Source organism: Erpetoichthys calabaricus, chromosome 4, assembly GCF_900747795.2.
Source record: "Erpetoichthys calabaricus chromosome 4, fErpCal1.3, whole genome shotgun sequence".
Lineage (NCBI taxonomy): Eukaryota > Metazoa > Chordata > Cladistia > Polypteriformes > Polypteridae > Erpetoichthys > Erpetoichthys calabaricus.
Genome location: NC_041397.2, coordinates 234,924,753 through 234,946,114, shown reverse-complemented (window position 1 = coordinate 234,946,114; position 21,362 = coordinate 234,924,753). Strand labels below are relative to the sequence as shown.

Here is a 21,362-nt window from a genome sequence, read left to right as displayed (position 1 = left end):
GTCTAAAGAACTGCAGGCCTCACTTGCCTCAATTAAGGTCAGTGTTCACGACTCCACCATAAGAAAGAGACTGGGCAAAAACGGCCTGCATGGCAGATTTCCAAGACGCAAACCACTGTTAAGCAAAAAGAACATTAGGGCTCGTCTCAATTTTGCAAAGAAACATCTCAATGATTGCCAAGACTTTTGGGAAAATACCTTGTGGACTGATGAGTCAAAAGTTGAACTTTTTGGAAGGCAAATGTCCCGTTACATCTGGTGTAAAAGGAACACAGCATTTCAGAAAAAGAACATCATACCAACAGTAAAATATGGTGGTGGTAGTGTGATGGTCTGGGGTTGTTTTGCTGCTTCAGGACCTGGAAGGCTTGCTGTGATAGATGGAACCATGAATTCTACTGTCTACCAAAAAATCCTGAAGGAGAATGTCCGGCCATCTGTTCGTCAACTCAAGCTGAAGCGATCTTGGGTGCTGCAACAGGACAATGACCCAAAACACACCAGCAAATCCACCTCTGAATGGCTGAAGAAAAACAAAATGAAGACTTTGGAGTGGCCTAGTCAAAGTCCTGACCTGAATCCAATTGAGATGCTATGGCATGACCTTAAAAAGGCGGTTCATGCTAGAAAACCCTCAAATAAAGCTGAATTACAACAATTTTGCAAAGATGAGTGGGCCAAAATTCCTCCAGAGCGCTGTAAAAGACTCATTGCAAGTTATCGCAAACACTTGATTGCAGTTATTGCTGCTAAGGGTGGCCCAACCACTTATTAGGTTCAGGGGGCAATTACTTTTTCACACAGGGCCATGTAGGTTTGGATTTTTTTTTCTCCCTAAATAATAAAAACCACCATTTACAAACTGCATTTTGTGTTTACTTGTGTTATATTTGACTAATGGTTAAATGTGTTTGATGATCAGAAACATTTTGTGTGACAAACATGCAAAAGAATAAGAAATCAGGAAGGGGGCAAATAGTTTTTCACACCACTGTATCTACATATCAAAGCGTAATGTGTTAAGCATCACTTAAACATGTTACTCATGTTTATTTGTATTTGACACTTTCATGGTCAATGTGTCATGTGCAGGTCTCTTGGAGTACTTCCAAAGCTGTGCTTCATAGTGGAGAAATTCAGAGCTGAGTAGCGCAAATTTAGCAAGTTGTCTAAGTGAAGTTTAGGCATTGGCTTGTGAACAAAGTTGCTAAAACACTAATACATATGAGTTTCAAGGTGCCACTTTGACCTTTATTAATACTTGTCATGTGTTTTTTCTTTCTCTCTCTGTCTGTCTACACTGCCCTTCACCACATTTTCAACAGGAACAGGAACCAATCATGAATAATAGTAAAATAAGCAAGTTAAATCCTTCTTGTTTTGGCAAAGGTGCTGAGCTGCAAGCGTCAAAATCATCCCTCCATGAGTCTTCTGCAAAAGACCAGGATAGGATGTCTCTCTTGTCCTCTCTCACTGGTAAGATAGCAAATATAAACCTGAATATTTGGTTCTGTTGTGTCTTATGTGGTTCGATGAATGCAATTCACAGATCAGTATTTAATTGGACCTTCCATGTCAATACTGTACCTGTCTATTATGCCTGTCAAATTGGTCATAGTTTTTAGAAAAAGAATCCCTAGCCTATTCTTTATCTATAATGTCAGTTCTGAGTTGTTTAATTCAGACTTGCAAATTATCCAGTATAATGACCTTGAAAAGTTTGCATTTTTAAGATGTTTTAGGATGACTTATACTACATTCACTTCAACTTTTTTTTTTTGCAATTTAACCACTTTCGGCAAGTTAACTGAAGCTTAAATTAATTTGAAAAGGAATAGGGTTCAAGTTATTTACAACCTTCAATATTGTAGAAAATTCAAGTCCAACAGAAATGTATATGGCTTCTCTTGCAGCACCTTCTCTGACATTGTTGTATATTCTCTCTCTCTCATATATAATGTATAATTTACATATACAATTGCCATCTATGACAGTACTGAAACATAGACAGGTGCAGCTTCTAGACTTTTTACAAAGTATTACACAATGTTTCTTCTGTGTAATGTATGTTTACAGTCAGTAATATTAAACTTGGGGATGCAGGCAGGGGTTTATGTACAAGCATTGTATGTTTGTTGTGTACTTTTGTCTGTATACTTTTTGTGCCTCCTGAAGTGTTAGCATGCAATAAACCATCATAAGAAAGCTCCATTACTCAAGCAATGCTGCAAAAGTACACACTAAGCAGACATTTATAATAAAACAGAAATGACCGGTAGATCAAAACTTTTTTATATGTTTAATGTTTTGTATGTTTAATTTTGCTTGTATAGATTTTTGACCACATAACTGTTTCTGACAAAGCATTGTACTGAGCTTTACACAGCACTTGATTATTTAGGTGTATGGATCTCAGCTGAAATCCCATGGGTTTGCACAAAATTCTTTAGTAAATATCCAATAGAGTGAGATATACCTATGGTCTTGGAGAAGCAAGTTAAAAATTGGTCCCTGCAGCTCTTTAGATTAAAAAAAAAAACTACTACAAATAATGACCCATCCCACAGTTAATTTCAAGAAATTTTAAAAATTCAAATATTTTTGTATTGTCCAGTCTTGCATAGGGCTGCACAATAATTACTTATAATAGAGATGCCCTTCACATCTCAACCTGCTCTCCACAATTCTTCATATATACATTTGCTTCTGCAAACTTTAAAGTGGACCTCATACAACTAACACAAACCGAAATACTTGCGTGAATGACATAAATGAACAAAAATTATTGCATGTAGGTGCGTGGAAATTGTGACAAAAACATACATCAAACAATACATACAAAAGTGGGAGGATGGGTGTGTCCAAGAAGATAATGAAACACTCGCTAAACTACTTATTAATTATGAGTTAACCATGCAATATCTTAGAGATTAGCACTTCCAAATTAAAGGGTGCTGCCTGCTAACTGCACCAAATGCACTGTCTTACAAAATACAAACTAATAACATTCTGAACCATGGCCCTCAAAGAAAGGTGGTGCATGCACCACCTTAAAACAGCAGTCTGCTGGGATTGCTGCAATGTTTTTCACAGCCTTCTGATGTCACAGTCATGTCTGAATTGTTTGATTTTTAACTTTAAACTTTGGAGCAGTGGGGTAAATCAAGGAAAAATGTCTTGGTTCCAAGCATTATGAATGGCACTGTAGTTGTTTACACAGTACTTCTTTTACACGTGATTAAGCAATGGTGCTATAACTTGAGGCCCTTTTGTCCTACAAAATTGTGATTTTTGTGTGTTTGTGTGTATATATGTAAATTTGTTTGTCTGTGTGTATGTATGTATAAAAATTAATACACACACACACACCCTCTCTCACCAGCCACTTTATTAGGTACACTTTGCTAGTGCTGGGTTGGACCCATTTTTTCCTTCAGAACTGCCATGGCATAGGTTCAACAAAGTGTTGGAAACATTTCTAGGGGATTTTGGTCCATATTGACATGATAGCATCACACAGTTGCTGCAGACTTGTCCCCTGCACATCTGTGATATAACTATTCCATTCCACCACATCCCAAAGGTGCACTATTAGATTGAGATTTGGTGACTATGGAGGCCATTTAAGTACAGTGAACTCATGGTAATGTCTCGAAGAACTAGTTTGAGATGATTTGAACTTTGTCACATGGCGTGTTATCCTGCTGGAAGTAGCCATCAGAAGATGGGTACACTGCGGTCATAAAGGGATAGACATGGTCAGCAACAAAACTCATGTTGGCTGTGGCATTTAAATGATGCTCAATTGGTACTGAAGGGCCCAAAAGTGTGCCATGAAAATATCCCCCAGAACATTACACCATCACCAGCCTGAACTATTAATACAAGGGAGGTTGGATCCATGTTTACATGTTGTTGACACCAAATTCTGACCTTACCATCTCTGCTCAGACCACGCAACTTTTGGTGAGCCTGTGCGAAATGTAGCCTCCATTGTCTGTTCTTAGTTGACCGTAGCAGCAACCCAGTGGCGTCTCCTGCTGCTGAAGTCCATCTACTTCAAGTTTCGACATGTTGTGCATTCAGCAATGTTCTTCTGCATACCTTGGTTGTAACGAGTGGTTATTAGAAAGGCAACAGTAACTCAATCAGCTTGAAAGAGTCTAGCAATTCTCCTCTGGCATGAACAAGGTATTTTCGCCACGACAGCTGCTGCCCACTGGATATTTTACCTATTTCAGACCATTCTCTGTAAGAGATGGAGGAGATGGCTGTGCGTGAAAATCCCAGCAGATCAGCAGTTTCTGAACTACTCATACCAGCTTGTTTGGCACTTACTTACACATTTAAACTCAATTGAATCGTCCTTTCCCATTCTGATGCTTGGTTTGAATTTCAGCAGGTTGTCTTGATAATGTCTACAGTACATGCCTAAATGCATTGAGTAGTAGCCATGTGATTGACCACTACATCCTAACACAGGGTCACGGGGGGTCTGCTGGAGCCAATCCCAGCCAGCACAAGGCAGGAACAAACCCGGGTAGGGCGCCAGCCTACCACAGGGGACATACACACACCTACACATCAAGCACACACACTAGGGACAATTTAGGATCGGCAATGCACCTAACCTGCATGTCTTTGGTCAGTGGGTGGAAACCGGTGCCCCCAAAGGAAACCCACGCAGACACTGGGAAAACATGCAGACTCCCGGGAAGCGAACCCAGGTCTCCATACTGCAAGGCAGCAGCGCTACCGTGCCACCCTTAGTTGAATAGGTGTACCTAATAAAGTGACGTGTGTGTATATATGTATGTGTATAATACAAAACATTTAGATGACGGCCATCCCTTTTGTTTATAGTAGTGTTTGATTATTGATAAAAATAGGTAGATCCTCTATTCTAACTGCACATGCCTATTCTACCCACTGTCTGCAGTCCTGTCTACCTTTAGGCCTGAAACCACAAAATGCATGAACAGTAGCCATTAGAGCTACTGACTTTTTTAGTAAGAAGTTCTGTCAAAAGCTTATTTTGATGCCCTTAAAACAGGGTCTTAAAAAGATGAATCAGATTTGCATAAAGACAGAATTACTTTGTTCTTCTAATTGTGTGCTTAATTATCATGGAATTTACAAAAATGTGCTGCACAGAACAGTAACGCAAAACTGAATAGAATTTTATTGCATTCCATGACTATAGTTTTTGATTTTTTTTTTTTATAGGTAGCCTTCATGCAACGTGTGTGATAGATACGGAGCCATAATTGTGATGATTAAACTTCAAGCTGGCTTTCCTCTATATATTCGTGCCCCATTTAAGTCACAATTTCATTGTTTGTTTTTTTTTTTCTTTTTTATAGGAGGAATTGTGGACAGTTTTCATCATGATAAAGAATACCATAATCGACCTATTAAGCCCCCACTTGCCAAGCATAGGCTTGGAACATTAGCTTCAATCAGCCAGCATGAGCTCAGTGCCATACCGGAAGTAGAAACACCTGTAAGTGACAGCCTTGCTATAGGTATGTCTGTGTTTGTTTGTCAAATTTTATTAGAAAATTGCAAATTTATTAGTATTTGTAAAACCCAAAAGGGGCAATGCTGTAACAGTTTGATATTTTATATTAAGTTTAAAATGCCTACTTTTTAAATACTCCTAATTTTCTTCTAAAATATTTCAACATACTATAGGTGATAACTTTGTGTATCCCTATTGATGTTTTTACTTTTGTTTTTTCTTTTTAATATTAGTAATCTAGTTTCTGACCCTTAAATCAGAGCACACACAACTAATTTTAATACAGCATAGCTATTGCAAAACGGTTGACATAAACAGAATTAAAAATCTAGAGATAAGATTAGTTGATCTAGTTGTCCTAGATGTATTTATATTGAAAGTCTGATTTTTTTTTTTACTTTTTTCATTTTAAGCAAATAACGTGTTTCATAATGCAAGTGTTTTAAAATTATGCAGTAATAAGTGATGTTATAACTAAAAAAAAATGTCCTTTGACTAGCTTTTCAAAATGTGTCATCAAAATCATAGATGTGCATACACAAGCTGTTTAAAGGTACTGTTGTTGATTATAGAATTACAGGGACATTGAAATCTTAACTTGATGACATTTTTGCATAAGTGAATAGGGATTGATAAGATGTGTTGGGCTAAATGGCCTGTTATTTCCAGTTTTCATTTGTTTAAATTAGAAGTTAAATAGCTTCCATTTTCTAAAATAAGTGAATTCCATTAACCAAACTTAATTTTATTTTATGCATCTTTTGTTTTTTTTCTTTTTTATAGGAGATTCATCAGAATGTAATTCCTCTGCTTCTGGCAGTGATGGGGTTGACAATTCAGTGTCTTCTCAAGTGGATACAGCCATGTTTTCTTCAACCCACAGAGAAACTAGCTGTGCTTCTAGACATTTGACCTGGAGGGAGAGGCTAGAGCTGGAGTCATCTTTGTCATCGGACTTGAGTGAGGCCTTAGGAATTCCTTAGACTGTTTGAGTTCAACTCCTTTTGAAGTTTATAGCACTGTGAAGTCAAGTGTGAAATATACTATATATTCAAACTTTGTGGACATCCCTCTTCATTATGCAATTCGGGTGTTTTAGCCACACTCCGTTGTTAACGGGATGCATAAAATCAAGCAAGTATCCATGCAATCTCCAGTGACAAACATTGGCAGTAGAATAACTCATGCTGAAGAGCTGAGTAAAATTAAAAATGGCAGTGTCGGTGGATGACAGTTTTGCCATAAGCTAGTATATGAAATTTCTTCACTGTTAGGTCAAACCCTGTCAGCTGTAAGTGCTATTAAGCTGTAAGTGCTATTATTGTGAAGTCGAAGTGTCAAGGAGTAATAATAGCTCATCCACAATGTCGATGACCATGCAGACTTACAGTAGTGTTGACAAGGGCTAAAGTGTTTAGCACATTAAAATCTTCTCTTCTCCAGGTGGTTTGCTGTGTGGTGGGTGTGGAAACGCACTGTAATCGGCGCAAGCTCCCAACTTCTGTTGCATCACTCAGAACAGAATTCCAGACTGCCTCTGGAAGCAACATCAACAGAACTATGCATTGGGAACTTCATGAAATGGGGTTCAGTGGCAGAGCAGCTTTGCACAATCCCAAGATCACTATGCACTATCCCAAGCACTAGCTGGAGTGGTGAAAATCATACCACCATTTCAGCATAGAGTAGTGGAAATGTTTTCTTTGGAGCAATAAATCCTGTTTCATTCACTATCTGTCAGTCTGATGGATGGATTCTGGGTTTGACAAATGTCACGAGAATTCTGACTTCCAGACTGTGTAGTGCCTAATATAAAGTTTGTTGAAGTGATAATGGCCTGGGGCTATTCTTCAGGGTTTGGGCTAAGGCTCTTTGCTTTCAGTGTAAGGGTACTGTTAATGCTACAGCATACACAGACTTTTACACAATTGCGTGGTGCTTCCAGTTTTGTGGCAAAAAGTTTTTAAGTTAAAATCATTTTCTGTTCTAGAATGACTATGCCCCAGTCCATAAAGACCTGTAATTTTGTGAAATGTGCATGACCTGTTCAGTGCATTCTTTGCAGAGTCGGTCATAACTAGCTTTAATTTGAGGTCTGTTGTAGAAGTGATGATTATGTGACAAATTAGATTTAAAATTCAAAATATTGAATTCACGTGCATGTACAGTGGTGTGAAAAACTATTTGCCCCCTTCCTGATTTCTTATTCTTTTGCATGTTTGTCACACAAAATGTTTCTGATCATCAAACACATTTAACCATTAGTCAAATATAACACAAGTAAACACAAAATGCAGTTTGTAAATGGTGGTTTTTATTATTTAGGGAGAAAAAAAATCCAAACCTACATGGCCCTGTGTGAAAAAGTAATTGCCCCCTTGTTAAAAAATAACCTAACTGTGGTGTATCACACCTGAGTTCAATTTCCGTAGCCACCCCCAGGCCTGATTACTGCCACACCTGTTTCAATCAAGAAATCACTTAAATAGGAGCTGCCTGACACAGAGAAGTAGACCAAAAGCACCTCAAAAGCTAGACATCATGCCAAGATCCAAAGAAATTCAGGAACAAATGAGAACAGAAATAATTGAGATCTATCAGTCTGGTAAAGGTTATAAAGCCATTTCTAAAGCTTTGGGACTCCAGTGAACCACAGTGAGAGCCATTATCCACAAATGGCAAAAACATGGAACAGTGGTGAACCTTCCCAGGAGTGGCCGGCCGACCAAAATTACCCCAAGAGCGCAGAGACGACTCATCCGAGAGGTCACAAAAGACCCCAGGACAACGTCTAAAGAACTGCAGGCCTCACTTGCCTCAATTAAGGTCAGTGTTCACGACTCCACCATAAGAAAGAGACTGGGCAAAAACGGCCTGCATGGCAGATTTCCAAGACGCAAACCACTGTTAAGCAAAAAGAACATTAGGGCTCGTCTCAATTTTGCTAAGAAACATCTCAATGATTGCCAAGACTTTTGGGAAAATACCTTGTGGACTGATGAGTCAAAAGTTGAACTTTTTGGAAGGCAAATGTCCCGTTACATCTGGCGTAAAAGGAACACAGCATTTCAGAAAAAGCACATCATACCAACAGTAAAATATGGTGGTGGTAGTGTAATGGTCTGGGGTTGTTTTGCTGCTTCAGGACCTGGAAGGCTTGCTGTGATAGATGGAACCATGAATTCTACTGTCTACCAAAAAATCCTGAAGGAGAATGTCCGGCCATCTGTTCGTCAACTCAAGCTGAAGCGATCTTGGGTGCTGCAACAGGACAATGACCCAAAACACACCAGCAAATCCACCTCTGAATGGCTGAAGAAAAACAAAATGAAGACTTTGGAGTGGCCTAGTCAAAGTCCTGACCTGAATCCAATTGAGATGCTATGGCATGACCTTAAAAAGGCGGTTCATGCTAGAAAACCCTCAAATAAAGCTGAATTACAACAATTTTGCAAAGATGAGTGGGCCAAAATTCTTCCAGAGCGCTGTAAAAGACTCATTGCAAGTTATCGCAAACGCTTGATTGCAGTTATTGCTGCTAAGGGTGGCCCAACCAGTTATTAGGTTCAGGGGGCAATTACTTTTTCACACAGGGCCATGTAGGTTTGGATTTTTTTTTCTCCCTAAATAATAAAAACCACCATTTACAAACTGCATTTTGTGTTTACTTGTGTTATATTTGACTAATGGTTAAATGTGTTTGATGATCAGAAACATTTTGTGTGACAAACATGCAAAAGAATAAGAAATCAGGAAGGGGTCAAATAGTTTTTCACACCACTGTATATGCATAATGCATTTTGATAGTCCAGTATACTAGTAATTTTGAGGACCCGCGGAGCCTGGCAATCCAGTAATTAACTCATTCAGCATAAAATCTCTTCAATACAGAGTAGCCAAAATGATTGAAATAAAACTGTCTTGATTTTTAAGTCTTATCATTGTATTAGTGAACTGGCTTACTCCAATTCAAGGTCGCAGGGTTTACAAGCTTCTCCCAGCAGTGCGGCAGGAACTAATCTTTTGCATGCTGGCACATGGCCAGAAAAAATAATTTCCAGTTAATGAATTTCTAGTAAATTGACTGAAGTAAACACTAACTTGACATTCATATTATGCGCATTATCCTAGTATGTAGTCACATTCACTCCTGAATATATGTAGTAACCAACTTATTGTGGTGCTTACATACAATGTGTCCATGAATTTTAATTTTTACTTTAATGACATTGACTGTTTACTCCCAGGAATTAATTGTGGTGTGTGTCGCGTATGTTCATTGGGGTACAATGAAGGAAAGGGCTATTAGATTATTGACCACCGATGATTTGTGTGAATGTGTGCTATTAAAAAGGATACTAGAAGGAATAGAGCCACTGCAACTAGATCTTTTTCTATGTAGGGATGTCACAATACCAGAATATTTGTATTCTGTACCAATGCCAGTGAAATTTCATAATATGCGATATCTATTCAATACCATAGCAAAAACAGAAATCCCTATTCCCATCTTAATTAAAAAGTAATTATTATCCAAGTGGACACTATTATGCCTTTCCTGCAATGGAATATACAATGTATAAATACTAACTGCAAATTTAAAATAGTGGTATATAAGTCAAGTAGTTGCCCAGCAATTATTTAAATAAACTAGTATTGTCATTCATAAATAACAAGTTACAAAACAAAACCTGAATTTAATGTGTGGTAGACATCAGCATTTTCCCAGTGTAGAGGAGTTGTTCTAATTTTAAAATATTTTTATTTATTCTTGGACTTTTTTTTAAACCTGTAACTGAAGACATTACTTAAAATACTACTAAAAAATTCAAACATATCTTTATTGTTGAATTTGTAATTCCAAAATTATTTAGGATATTTTCATTTAAACTATTTAAACATGCTTTTAAAATCAATAGAGTGTAATATTATATATATAGTATGTTAGGTTTCTAACATTTTGCTTTAGTAAGATTTATAATTTAATCATTAGCTGGTTTAAAATAAAAAACCTTAATATTTAGCGAATGAATCAAATTGATTCAAATTTGAAATGTCTCAGACTCCTGCTTCTTTAGATTTCCAAGCTATTTTTTTTTCATTTGTCCCAATTTCAAGACTTCCTGTGTGAATTCATACTTGTCAGATTTTCATTAATCTATAATTCACAAACTCTTGTAAAAACAGTTTTTGTTGGTCATTTTTCAAAACATCTTGAATGAGTGGTCAAACTTTGTACACAGACTAAGCAATAACCAATCCAGAAGTAGTAAATTAATTTAACTGGTGTTACCTGTATTCAATTAATTGTAACTGAGATACTGCATATAGGGTATAGTGCATGGGCTTTTACTACATTTGACACATTTGACGGGTTATACTCCCAAACATTAATTTGATTTAAAAAAAAAAAAAAAAATATCCAAAAATTTAATGTTTATATGCTGTTTTGTCTGTATTGGTATAACTGTGTCTGCAATACATTCCTGTTAACACCATACATTTCATATTACAGTGGAGGCATGCTTTGAAGCATCGAATATCTAAACTTTATTTTGATATTAACAAATGAAGCGTTTCATTTAATTGCTGGTTAGCTAAATAGCCAATTCATTTGAAACTTGATTTGATGTTTGCTTTCTACAGCTTTGGTAGCACAGCTTTGCACCTTCCTCCCATATCCCACAAACCTATATGCATTATTCAAGATGTGTGCAAGATGTTCGCCTATGACTCTTGATAGCACTTTAAGATGGAAACCTGTAGGCAGAGAATTAATGCAATGCCTCTGTTCTTTTATCAGGAAAGTGTAGGACATGGTATTTAAAAGCGATTTAATCTGCCCATCTACAAGTTAAACCATTATAACTTGCACCTAATTTGTGACATCATGTCCTCATAGAATGCATGAATGTGTTTCTGAGCTAACTGTATAATTCCACTTTTTTTTGATATGTATGAATTTTCCCTGACCTGAAGCATTTCCGGAAATGACTTTTACTGTTTCCCCACCCCGAGGGATTTGAAAGCAATGCTTACCCCTGTGTGGCATTCTGATTTGTATCACGTATAATTGTGCCTACTAAAGTAATACATCCAGTTGCATTCACTGATTTAAGCATCAGTATGGTACCGACTTTTACTTGGTACTACCAAAACCATTTTAAACACAAAAAACAGGACGGTACCTTTTCAGAATTTTAGCATAGATTTGGTACCCAAGTTTTGACTTCTTGTGATATCCCTAGTATCAGCTTGACTTTACATTTTTTTTTACATATTATTTACACTGAATTGTACCACTATTCTGGTCCTGTTCTGTAAATTTTTATCAAAATCCCCCTCCCCCCAATTCCAGATATCTGGCCTTTCTATTTGATATTGGTATGGATATTGTAGCAGCATTCCCCTAGCAGTTAAAACATATTTGTTTATAAACTTTTTTGCTTTGACTTGCGTGAGATAAAATTAATTTACAGTATCTTTTATCAGTTATTAATCTTCTTCGAGGCTTTGATGTTAAATGTTCGTTTTGCCCACAGCACTCCCATCATTGGTGTCCACTGATTTGCCCAGTTATTCAGCAGATGTTGGAAGAGGAGTGGTGAGATACCCTGGCAGACTAACTTCTCAGTCCACTGCTGACATCCAGGTTAGTTCCACATTCTGTGTTCTTCTATAGTCTCCTCATACATCAAAGTGTGTAAACTTTATTACAGGTTCTGGTTGGCCCCTCTGAGGTCTGCATTTAATATGCTGATCAATGATGAAAATTAGCCAAATATGACCATTGTGAAAAATTTTCCAGTGTGTGATTATTTGTCAGAGAAGCTTAATGTTTGTCCATCTTTGTGTGTGCGCTTGCGTGTGTCTGTGTGTGTGTGTGTGTTTGAGAGAAAGGAACCGAGTGGATTGGTGTGTCTGTGAGAGTTCATTTTCTGAGCTATGATGTAAACAAAGAACTTTCTGAAGTATGTACCACTGTACATATTTCATGATGGTGTCTACACTTGAACTGAGCTCCATCTTTGAGCATAATTACCTTGTATATAAGGATACAGTGCATTTTTAGATTCAGCTTTTGATTTTGTTCTTTTTTTTTTTTTTTTTTTTAACATCTCATTTGGCTGTCGAATGGTTATCAGCAGACAGGTGAATTAGTTTTGCCACAAGTCTCAAGTCTACATGATGAGGACTGCTGTTCAACGACATTATCTACTGGAAGTTGTTCTCCTTTGAGTGAAGAATTGGGTGCAACTGCTACTGGTTTGTATTTTAATTACATTTTCATTTATCTTTAAATTGATTATTTAGCCTGCTTTCATATGTTCGGCTTTATCTATTTCAGTGAACAAAAAGCAGCATGTTCCATTTGTCTATTTTTTTTTGTTTGTTTGTTTAACAGTATGTAGAGTGAAACTTCGGTTCACGACCATAATTCGTTCCAAAACTCTGGTCGTAACCCGATTTGGTCATGAACCGAAGCAATTTCCCCCATAGGATTGTATGTAAATACAATTAATCCGTTCCAGACTATATGAACTGTATGTAAATATATATGTTTTTAAGCACAAATATAGTTAATTAAACCATAGAATGCACTGTGTAATAGTAAACTAAATGTAAAAACATTGAATAACACTGAGAAAACCTTGAACAACAGAGAAAACTAACACTGCAATAGTTCGCGCTATAGTGCTACCAACCGCTGGCTAAAAACACTTTTTTTTTTTTTTTTTTAATGAGATTTAAGCACAAGGAAAAAAATGAACATTTGAAAAAATCCGTAATTTAATAAACCACCAAGAAAAGTAACAATGCACGCAACGAACCGATCGCTGTAAACAGAAGTGAAAACAAAAATAAGCTCAGTGCATTCTTTAACTGCCTTCCTACCTTATGCGTCCAGCCCTCTCTCTCGCGCGCCTGTGTGTGTGTCTCTCTCTCTCTCTCTCTCTCTCTCTCTCTCTCTCTCTCTCTCTCTCTCTCGCACGCGCGCCTGTGTGTGTGTGTGTGCACTCGCGCACACGTGTGTGTCTCTCTCTCTCGCGTGCCTGTGTGTGTGTGTGTCTCTCTCTCTCGTGCGCCTGTGTGTGTGTATGTGTGTCTGTGTCTCTCTTTCGCACCTGTGTGTGTGTGTCTCTCTCTTTCACGCACCTGTATGTATGTGTGTGTGTGTGTGTGTGTCTCTCGCATGTGTGTGGCGCTCTCTCTCTCGCTCGCTGCACAGGAAATGCACAGGGAGAGACTGAACACGTACAAACCGAAAGGGAAACTGGCTTGTTCTTCTACCGAGTGTGTGGTCGTGAACAGATGCAAAAGTTTGGCAAACTTTTTGGTCGTAAACCGATTTGTACGTGAACCGAGGTTCCACTGTATAGTAGTTGTCTGTCCTGATGTTTCATTACTTTCTTTTACTTAACACAACTGTTCCTTTTTTTTTTTTTTTTTTTTGTCTATTCAATCCTGAATCTCACAATTTCCTTAGTCTACCTTTGTAGTCCCAATTAATGAGTTGCAAGGAAATAATTGAACACATTGCAAATCCATCCATCCATCCATTGTCTCCCGCTTATCCGAGGTCGGGTCGCGGGGGCAGCAGCTTGAGCAGAGATACCCAGACTTCCCTCTCCCCGGCCACTTCTTCTAGCTCTTCCGGGAGAATCCCAAGGCGTTCCCAGGCCAGTCGAGAGACATAGTCCCTCCAGCGTGTCCTGGGTCTTCCCCGGGGCCTCCTCCCGGTTGGACGTGCCCGGAACACCTCACCAGGGAGTCGTCCAGGAGGCATCCTGATCAGATGCCCGAGCCACCTCATCTGACTCCTCTCGATGCGGAGGAGCAGCGGCTCTACTCTGAGCCCCTCCCGGATGACTGAGCTTCTCACCCTATCTTTAAGGGAAAGCCCAGACACCCTGCGGAGGAAACTCATTTCAGCCGCTTGTATTCGCGATCTCGTTCTTTCGGTCACTACCCATAGCTCATGACCATAGGTGAGGGTAGGAACATAGATCGACTGGTAAATTGAGAGCTTCGCCTTGCGGCTCAGCTCCTTTTTCACCACGACAGACCGATGCAACGCCCGCATTACTGCGGATGCCGCACCGATCCGCCTGTCGATCTCACGCTCCATTCTTCCCTCACTCGTGAACAAGACCCCGAGATACTTGAACTCCTCCACTTGGGGCAGGATCTCGCTACCAACCCTGAGAGGGCACTCCACCCTTTTCCGGCTGAGGACCATGGTCTCGGGTTTGGAGGTGCTGATTCTCATCCCAGCCGCTTCACACTCGGCTGCGAACCGATCCAGAGAGAGCTGAAGATCACGGCCTGATGAAGCAAACAGGACAACATCATCTGCAAAAAGCAGTGACTCAATCCTGAGCCCACCAAACCGGACCCCCTCAACACCCTGGCTGCGCCTAGAAATTCTGTCCATAAAAGTTATGAACAGAATCAGTGACAAAGGGCAGCCCTGGCGGAGTCCAACTCTCACTGGAAACGGGTTCGACTTACTGCCGGCAATGCGGACCAAGCTCTGGCACCGATCGTACAGGGACTGAACAGCCCTTATCAGGGGGGCCGGTACCCCATACTCTCGGAGTACCCCCCACAGGATTCCCCGAGGGACACGGTCGAATGCCTTTTCTAAGTCCACAAAACACATGTAGACTGGTTGGGCAAACTCCCATGCACCCTCCAGGACCCTGCTAAGGGTATAGAGCTGGTCCACTGTTCCGCAACCAGGACGAAAACCACACTGTTCCTCCTGAATCCGAGGCTCGACTATCCGACGGACCCTCCTCTCCAGGACCCCTGAATAGACTTTTCCAGGGAGGCTGAGGAGTGTGATCCCTCTGTAGTTGGAACACACCCTCCGATCCCCCTTCTTAAAGAGGGGGACCACCACCCCGGTCTGCCAATCCAGAGGCACTGTCCCTGATGTCCATGCGATGTTGCAGAGGCGTGTCAGCCAAGACAGTCCTACAACATCCAGAGTCTTGAGGAACTCCGGGCGTATCTCATCCACCCCCGGGGCCCTGCCACCAAGGAGTTTTTTGACCACCTCGGTGACCTCAGTCCCAGAGATGGGGGAGCCCACCTCTGAGTCCCCAGGCTCTGCTTCCTCATTGGAAGGCATGTTAATGGGATTGAGGAGGTCTTCGAAGTATTCCCCCCACCGACCCACAACGTCCCGAGTCGAGGTCAGCAGCGCACCATCCCCACCATATACAGTGTTGACACTGCACTGCTTCCCCTTCCTGAGACGCCGGATGGTGGACCAGAATCTCCTCGAAGCCATCTGAAAGTCATTCTCCATGGCCTCCCCAAACTCCTCCCACGCCCGAGTTTTTGCCTCAGCAACCACCAAAGCCGCATTCCGCTTGGCCTGCCGGTACCTATCAGCTGCCTCCGGGGTCCCACAGGACAAAAGGGTCCTGTAGGACTCCTTCTTCAGCTTGACGGCATCCTTCACCGCCGGTGTCCACCAGCGGGTTCGGGGATTGCCGCCACGACAGGCACCGACCACCTTACGGCCACAGCTCCGGTCAGCTGCCTCAACAATAGAGGCACGGAACATGGCCCATTCGGACTCAATGTCCCCCACCTCCCTCGGGATGTGGTCGAAGTTCTGCCGGAGGTGGGAGTTGAAGCTACTTCTGACAGGGGGCTCTGCCAGACGTTCCCAGCAGACCCTCACAACACGTTTGGGCCTACCACGCCTGACCGGCATCCTCCCCCACCATCGAAGCCAACTCACCACCAGGTGGTGATCAGTTGACAGCTCCGCCCCTCTCTTCACCCGAGTGTCCAAGACATGTGGCCGCAAGTCCGACGACACGACCACAAAGTCGATCATCGAACTGAAGTCTAGGGTGTCCTGGTGCCAAGTGCACATATGAACACCCCTATGCTTGAACATGGTGTTCGTTATGGACAATCCGTGACGAGCACAGAAGTCCAATAACAAAACACCGCTCGGGTTCAGATCAGGGGGGCCATTCCTCCCAATCACGCCCTTCCAGGTCTCACTGTCATTGCCCACGTGAGCATTGAAGTCTCCCAGCAGAACGAGGGAGTCCCCAGAAGGTATGCCCTCTAGCACCCCCTCCAGGGACTCCAAAAAGGGTGGGTACTCCAAACTGCTGTTCGGTGCATACGCACAAACAACAGTTAGGACCCGTCCCCCCACCCGAAGGCGAAGGGAGGCTACCCTCTCGTCCACCGGGGTAAACCCCAATGTACAGGCTCCAAGTTGGGGGGCAATAAGTATACCCACACCTGCTCGGCGCCTCTCACCGGGGGCAACTCCAGAGTGGTAGAGAGTCCAGCCCCTCTCAAGGAGATTGGTTCCAGAGTCCAAGCTGTGCGTCGAGGTGAGTCCGACTATATCTAGCCGGAACCTCTCAACTTCGCGCACTAGCTCAGGCTCCTTCCCCTTCAGAGAGGTGACATTCCACGTCCCAAGAGCCAGTTTCTGTAGCCGAGGATCGGACCGCCAAGGTCCCCGCCTTCGGCCACCACCCAACTCACACTGCACCCGACCTCCTTGGCCCCTCCCATAGGTGGTGAGCCCATGGGAAGACATTGCAAATCATTTCAATAAATGTTTTTCATAAAATACAGCTAGCTTTACATTTTCACTCTAGGAATAATAAAGCTGATGAAGGTAAAATTCTTATGCATTTTACATTATTAATTTGCAAAAAAAATTTTATTTAGTTGTATCTCACCCTATTAAATAACATTCAAAACCTGTTTTTAAATACAGTTTATTTGATTTAAGTTTTTATGTTTGGTTAAACGGACCATTTCGTTGGCCTGAATTCATCATGCCTTTCTGACATTTTTAACATTGTGTAATATTCAATTGTAGTTTTTTTCAAGAGAGTTTCATATGTTAAACATTGAGCCATTATGGACGCCAGTTGTTGTAATGTACATATGCATAAACCATCAAAGACCTTTTAAGATTCAATATTTAACATTTGTTTTATATAACATACCTGTTTTATTCTACAGAAAAATTTTTCACATAGCTAAATGGTTTGAAGCAAGTTAGGTATAGCTAGGTTTAATAAGTACTTTATGATGTATCTTTTTGCTTTATTTGTTGGGTAGTATTGTGACTTTTGATGTACAGTATGTACATTGAAAATAACTTGAAAAAAGACATGCTTTGCAAAAAGCTGATCTCAGTTATTTTGTGTAGGTTGTGGCTCAAGATACTTTTCTTTGGAGCAACGTCCAGCAATTGTAAAACTTTTAGTTAGTTGTAACAGTACCACATGATCAGTGGGAGAGTGTGCTGCTGCTTTTACATCTCTATTTTAGAGCTTTATTGCTGTGTGCATCCCTGAATCTTTCATTCCATTTCCTAAGACCGATTTTGTTCTTTCTCTTAGCTGTTTGAAATGGCAAGATGCTGTAATAAGAGAGGCTGTGAGTTAACTAGGTTGCCAGGTGTAAAAATTCAATTCTGTATATAGGTAGAATTGTGAGCATTCATCTGTAAATATAAATTGTAACCAGTTTAGTGCTGAACATTTATTAGAAGTAATCTTTGTTAATAGGGTTTTGGTCATTAACTACTACTGCTCATCTATGCCCCATCCTAGGCATAAATACACTGCCATTAACCTGTCCTTTTCACAAATTGATCTTTTGAGTTTCCTGTACACTAGTTGCCTTTCCTACCCAGTAGTATGAATCACAGGTGCTGTTTGTTCCCTTGTTTGCTGTTTTTGTATCGTTAAGGATATTTTCTTGTTATGTGGGGGCACTTAGAGATGACTAGTTTTTAATGCTCTTTTCTTTTGTTGGACACTGCTGTCATATGCCTGTTACCTTAATGGAAGAAATGTATTTGGAAAAGGTGTGGACTTTATTTTTTGTTATATATAAAATATACTGTTCTAACTTTAATTAGGTGTGCCCAAGAAGCTACCAGAGCATTTAATACAGTTAAACCAACCTCATTATAATTCCAAAAGAGTCACATACTTTATTTCTACTGTAGCTTATGTCAATGCTATAACTTTTTTCAGTCATTTACCTACCTCAGTGTACCATTTGTCCTTGTACTCTGTTCTTCTTTAAAAAAAAAATTTAAGAATAATGTCTCAGTATGTACAATAGAATGTTAAGGGGTCTCACAATATTGTGTTTAATGTTTTGCACAGGTTCCTCTCTACATTCAGTGCTGGCCGATGATACCAAGAGTTATTTAACTCCCTTTTACCCAACTTCTGCTGGGCATTTTGAATCCTTGCAACAGTTTAGCCCTTTGTCTACTGATGTGCCAGCAAGGTTTGATAGTTGCCTAATTCAGAACCTGATTAACAAATACACAAAAGTGTTGAGCAGGACATTGGAAGATGGAAGCTTTCATGGTATGTAATGCTTTGAAAGGTGGAAGTGAGATCCTTAGTATCAAGGTGTTTCATGAATTGTTTGTAGTGGTTGCTATTGCCTCTGTATTTTGGCACACAAAGTAAAAAATGCAGTTTGTACAACTTGCAGTATTACTTAATATATGCAACAATTCCCTTATTTATGTATGCATACACAGGGATCCCCTACAAATTCTTATGAAGAAAGTGTAAGTGAAGCATTTTTTCAATTTATCTTATTTTTTTATATGATCAAAGTGTGTAGAAACTTTCAAATAGCAATCTAGGCAAGTACTAATCTAAAGTTAGGGTAATAATTAAAAAGTTAAAACCAACTGCAGCTGGGAAAAGTCCAAAGTTTTTGTCCCCACAAACAATGAGCAATGATGTTCAGAGGTAAAAAGTCCCAAAAGATAAATGTTGGGGAAATACAGAAAAAAAAAGCTCCTGCTGGCTTTTGCCTGGCTGTATTATTTGGGTATATTGAGATAGACGTAGAGTAAATCAAGACTTGTATTTGATTCTGAAAAAAATGTCAAGAAATTTTTAGGTTAACTTGCTATAGAATTTTTTTTTTTTTTACACTGTACATTTGGAAGACATTTTTTAAAATCGTATGTTCCCTACTCCAGTGGCATGGCTATCAGGACACATTTTCATATCCATGGTGCCTGACTGTTACTTGTCACTAGTATTCAAACACACTAGTTTCACTAAAACCAGTTAATGTGTGGAGCATTCTCTCCATTGTATAATGGGTTCAGCTTTTGATTACAGCCAGAGGCAGTCTTATTGCATCAACAAAAATAAAACAAAAAGATTTGAGCATATGTAATGGAAGGGTCAGATCATGCAGTTTGAAGCAGATCCATAGCATACATGGAGTGTATATATTCTAAATGTTTTTTCAAAATCTCCTTAGACCCATAAAGGTAGGTGAAAAAACTGCCTTTATCTCTCTTTTCCCACTGTTCTTTTTGATGACTGTTTTTAGCTCAATCCATACTCAAGTGAAAGGATATTTAAATTTGAAGTAGCTTTAGCCTTGGTTCCTTATTTAGGTTGTTCAACACATTATTACCATTGCTTTTAAAATCCTTGGTTAAATACCTACTTTTAGGTAGACAGAAATTTTTCTTTTTTAACCTTTTTGCATTTTTCAGTTGCAGATGTACCCGGTTAGCTTGCAAGTAAGAATAGCACTATCAAAAAAGGGTATTGACCTAAACTCGTGGCATCATATTACAGAGGTGGCACTCCACGCTTCTGCGGATATTTCATCACTTCAAATGTTAATTGTAACTCAAATTCATTTCATTGTTGTGGCGCCCCACCCACCTAGCCAGCTAGTTAGTTGTAGGGTGTTTTGCCCAACGTTGAGGAATCTGAAGCCATTTCAACCCCTCTCTCTCCCTCCTCACATCCATTTGATCATACTTTATGTGAACTTTTCCAGTTGAGCAACTATAAGATCAGTCTCAGAATTAAATGTAATACAGTACTATGAATGTAACCTTGAGTAAAGCTTTGTTCATAATCCTAAAGCAGTCAGATATCTGTGACGCAAAGATTGTTAACATGATTTTGACTTTCTGATGCAGAGAAACAGACACTTCTCCTGTTCCCAATCCTCACTTCAGTCACCGACTGTGGTATTCTGTTTAACTACTACTCTTACTTCCATTCCAATCTGAAATGTCATATTTTATTGTAATCCACACACTTCTTGTTCTTTAGTCATTAAAAAGGTTTAGACATACTGTATATCATGTCAAGCATAGTTTTAAAGAAAAAAAACCTTATCTGGTCAAGTCTACTGTGTCAGTAACATTTAAAAAAAGTAATATTTGTGTGTGATGGTGCCAATAAAGTTCGTTTGGCTAGAATGTACCAGTGATTTGCATACTTCACGTAGTGTTCTAAAAAAAGCATAGCATGCTCCATCATCAGTTAAAATATTTTCTAAACATGGCAAAGGAAATTTTGGCTATAGACAACAGATTTTTTTTTTCTCTGGCTGTATTAAAGAAGTGTTAATTTGCTGAATAATTTCCTTAATTCTGGGGATAAAAGATTGTTGGTGTTTGTGATAATTTAACAAAGAGTAAGATTTGCTTGTAGATAGTTTTCAATATGTTTAACAGAATTAAAACTTTCAAAGAATGTTTTAATCCAATAAAATCAGTGTTACATTGTAGGACTGATTTATTAAAGCAGTTTTTTGATTGTATTAAAATTGCCTGTTGATTTAAATTACCTTTTGAAAAAACAAGTTGGTTTCTGTACATTTAATATGTATTTCCTTTTACTAATAAATATAAATACTTTCGGTTGTAAGATAATATACAGTAATCCCTCCTCCATCGCGGGGGTTGCGTTCCAGAGCCATCCGCGAAATAAGAAAATCCGTGAAGTAGAAACCATATGTTTATATGGTTATTTTTATATTG

General features: G+C 39.6%; 1 protein-coding gene and 1 non-coding gene across 5 annotated transcripts in view; both read left to right on the top strand.

Annotated features, from left to right (window-relative positions):
* The window catches only part of cep295 (centrosomal protein 295), a 117,211-nt gene that overhangs the window by 51,410 nt on the left and 44,439 nt on the right, over positions 1-21,362 (top strand). For 3 of the 4 annotated variants that reach the window (XM_051927056.1, XM_028800436.2, XM_051927055.1), the window contains exons 15-20: positions 1,326-1,476; positions 5,364-5,525; positions 6,305-6,481; positions 12,064-12,173; positions 12,667-12,787; positions 18,703-18,912. In XM_051927056.1, the coding sequence (XP_051783016.1) occupies positions 1,326-1,476; positions 5,364-5,525; positions 6,305-6,481; positions 12,064-12,173; positions 12,667-12,787; positions 18,703-18,912 (931 nt within the window). The remainder of the gene's footprint in view (positions 1-1,325; positions 1,477-5,363; positions 5,526-6,304; positions 6,482-12,063; positions 12,174-12,666; positions 12,788-18,702; positions 18,913-21,362) is intronic. The other variant, XM_051927054.1, reaches the window with a different exon arrangement.
* On the top strand, positions 12,280-12,350 carry LOC114651510 (small nucleolar RNA U2-19). Its single transcript, XR_003716206.1, has one exon. It is a non-coding gene; the product is annotated as a small nucleolar RNA U2-19 (small nucleolar RNA).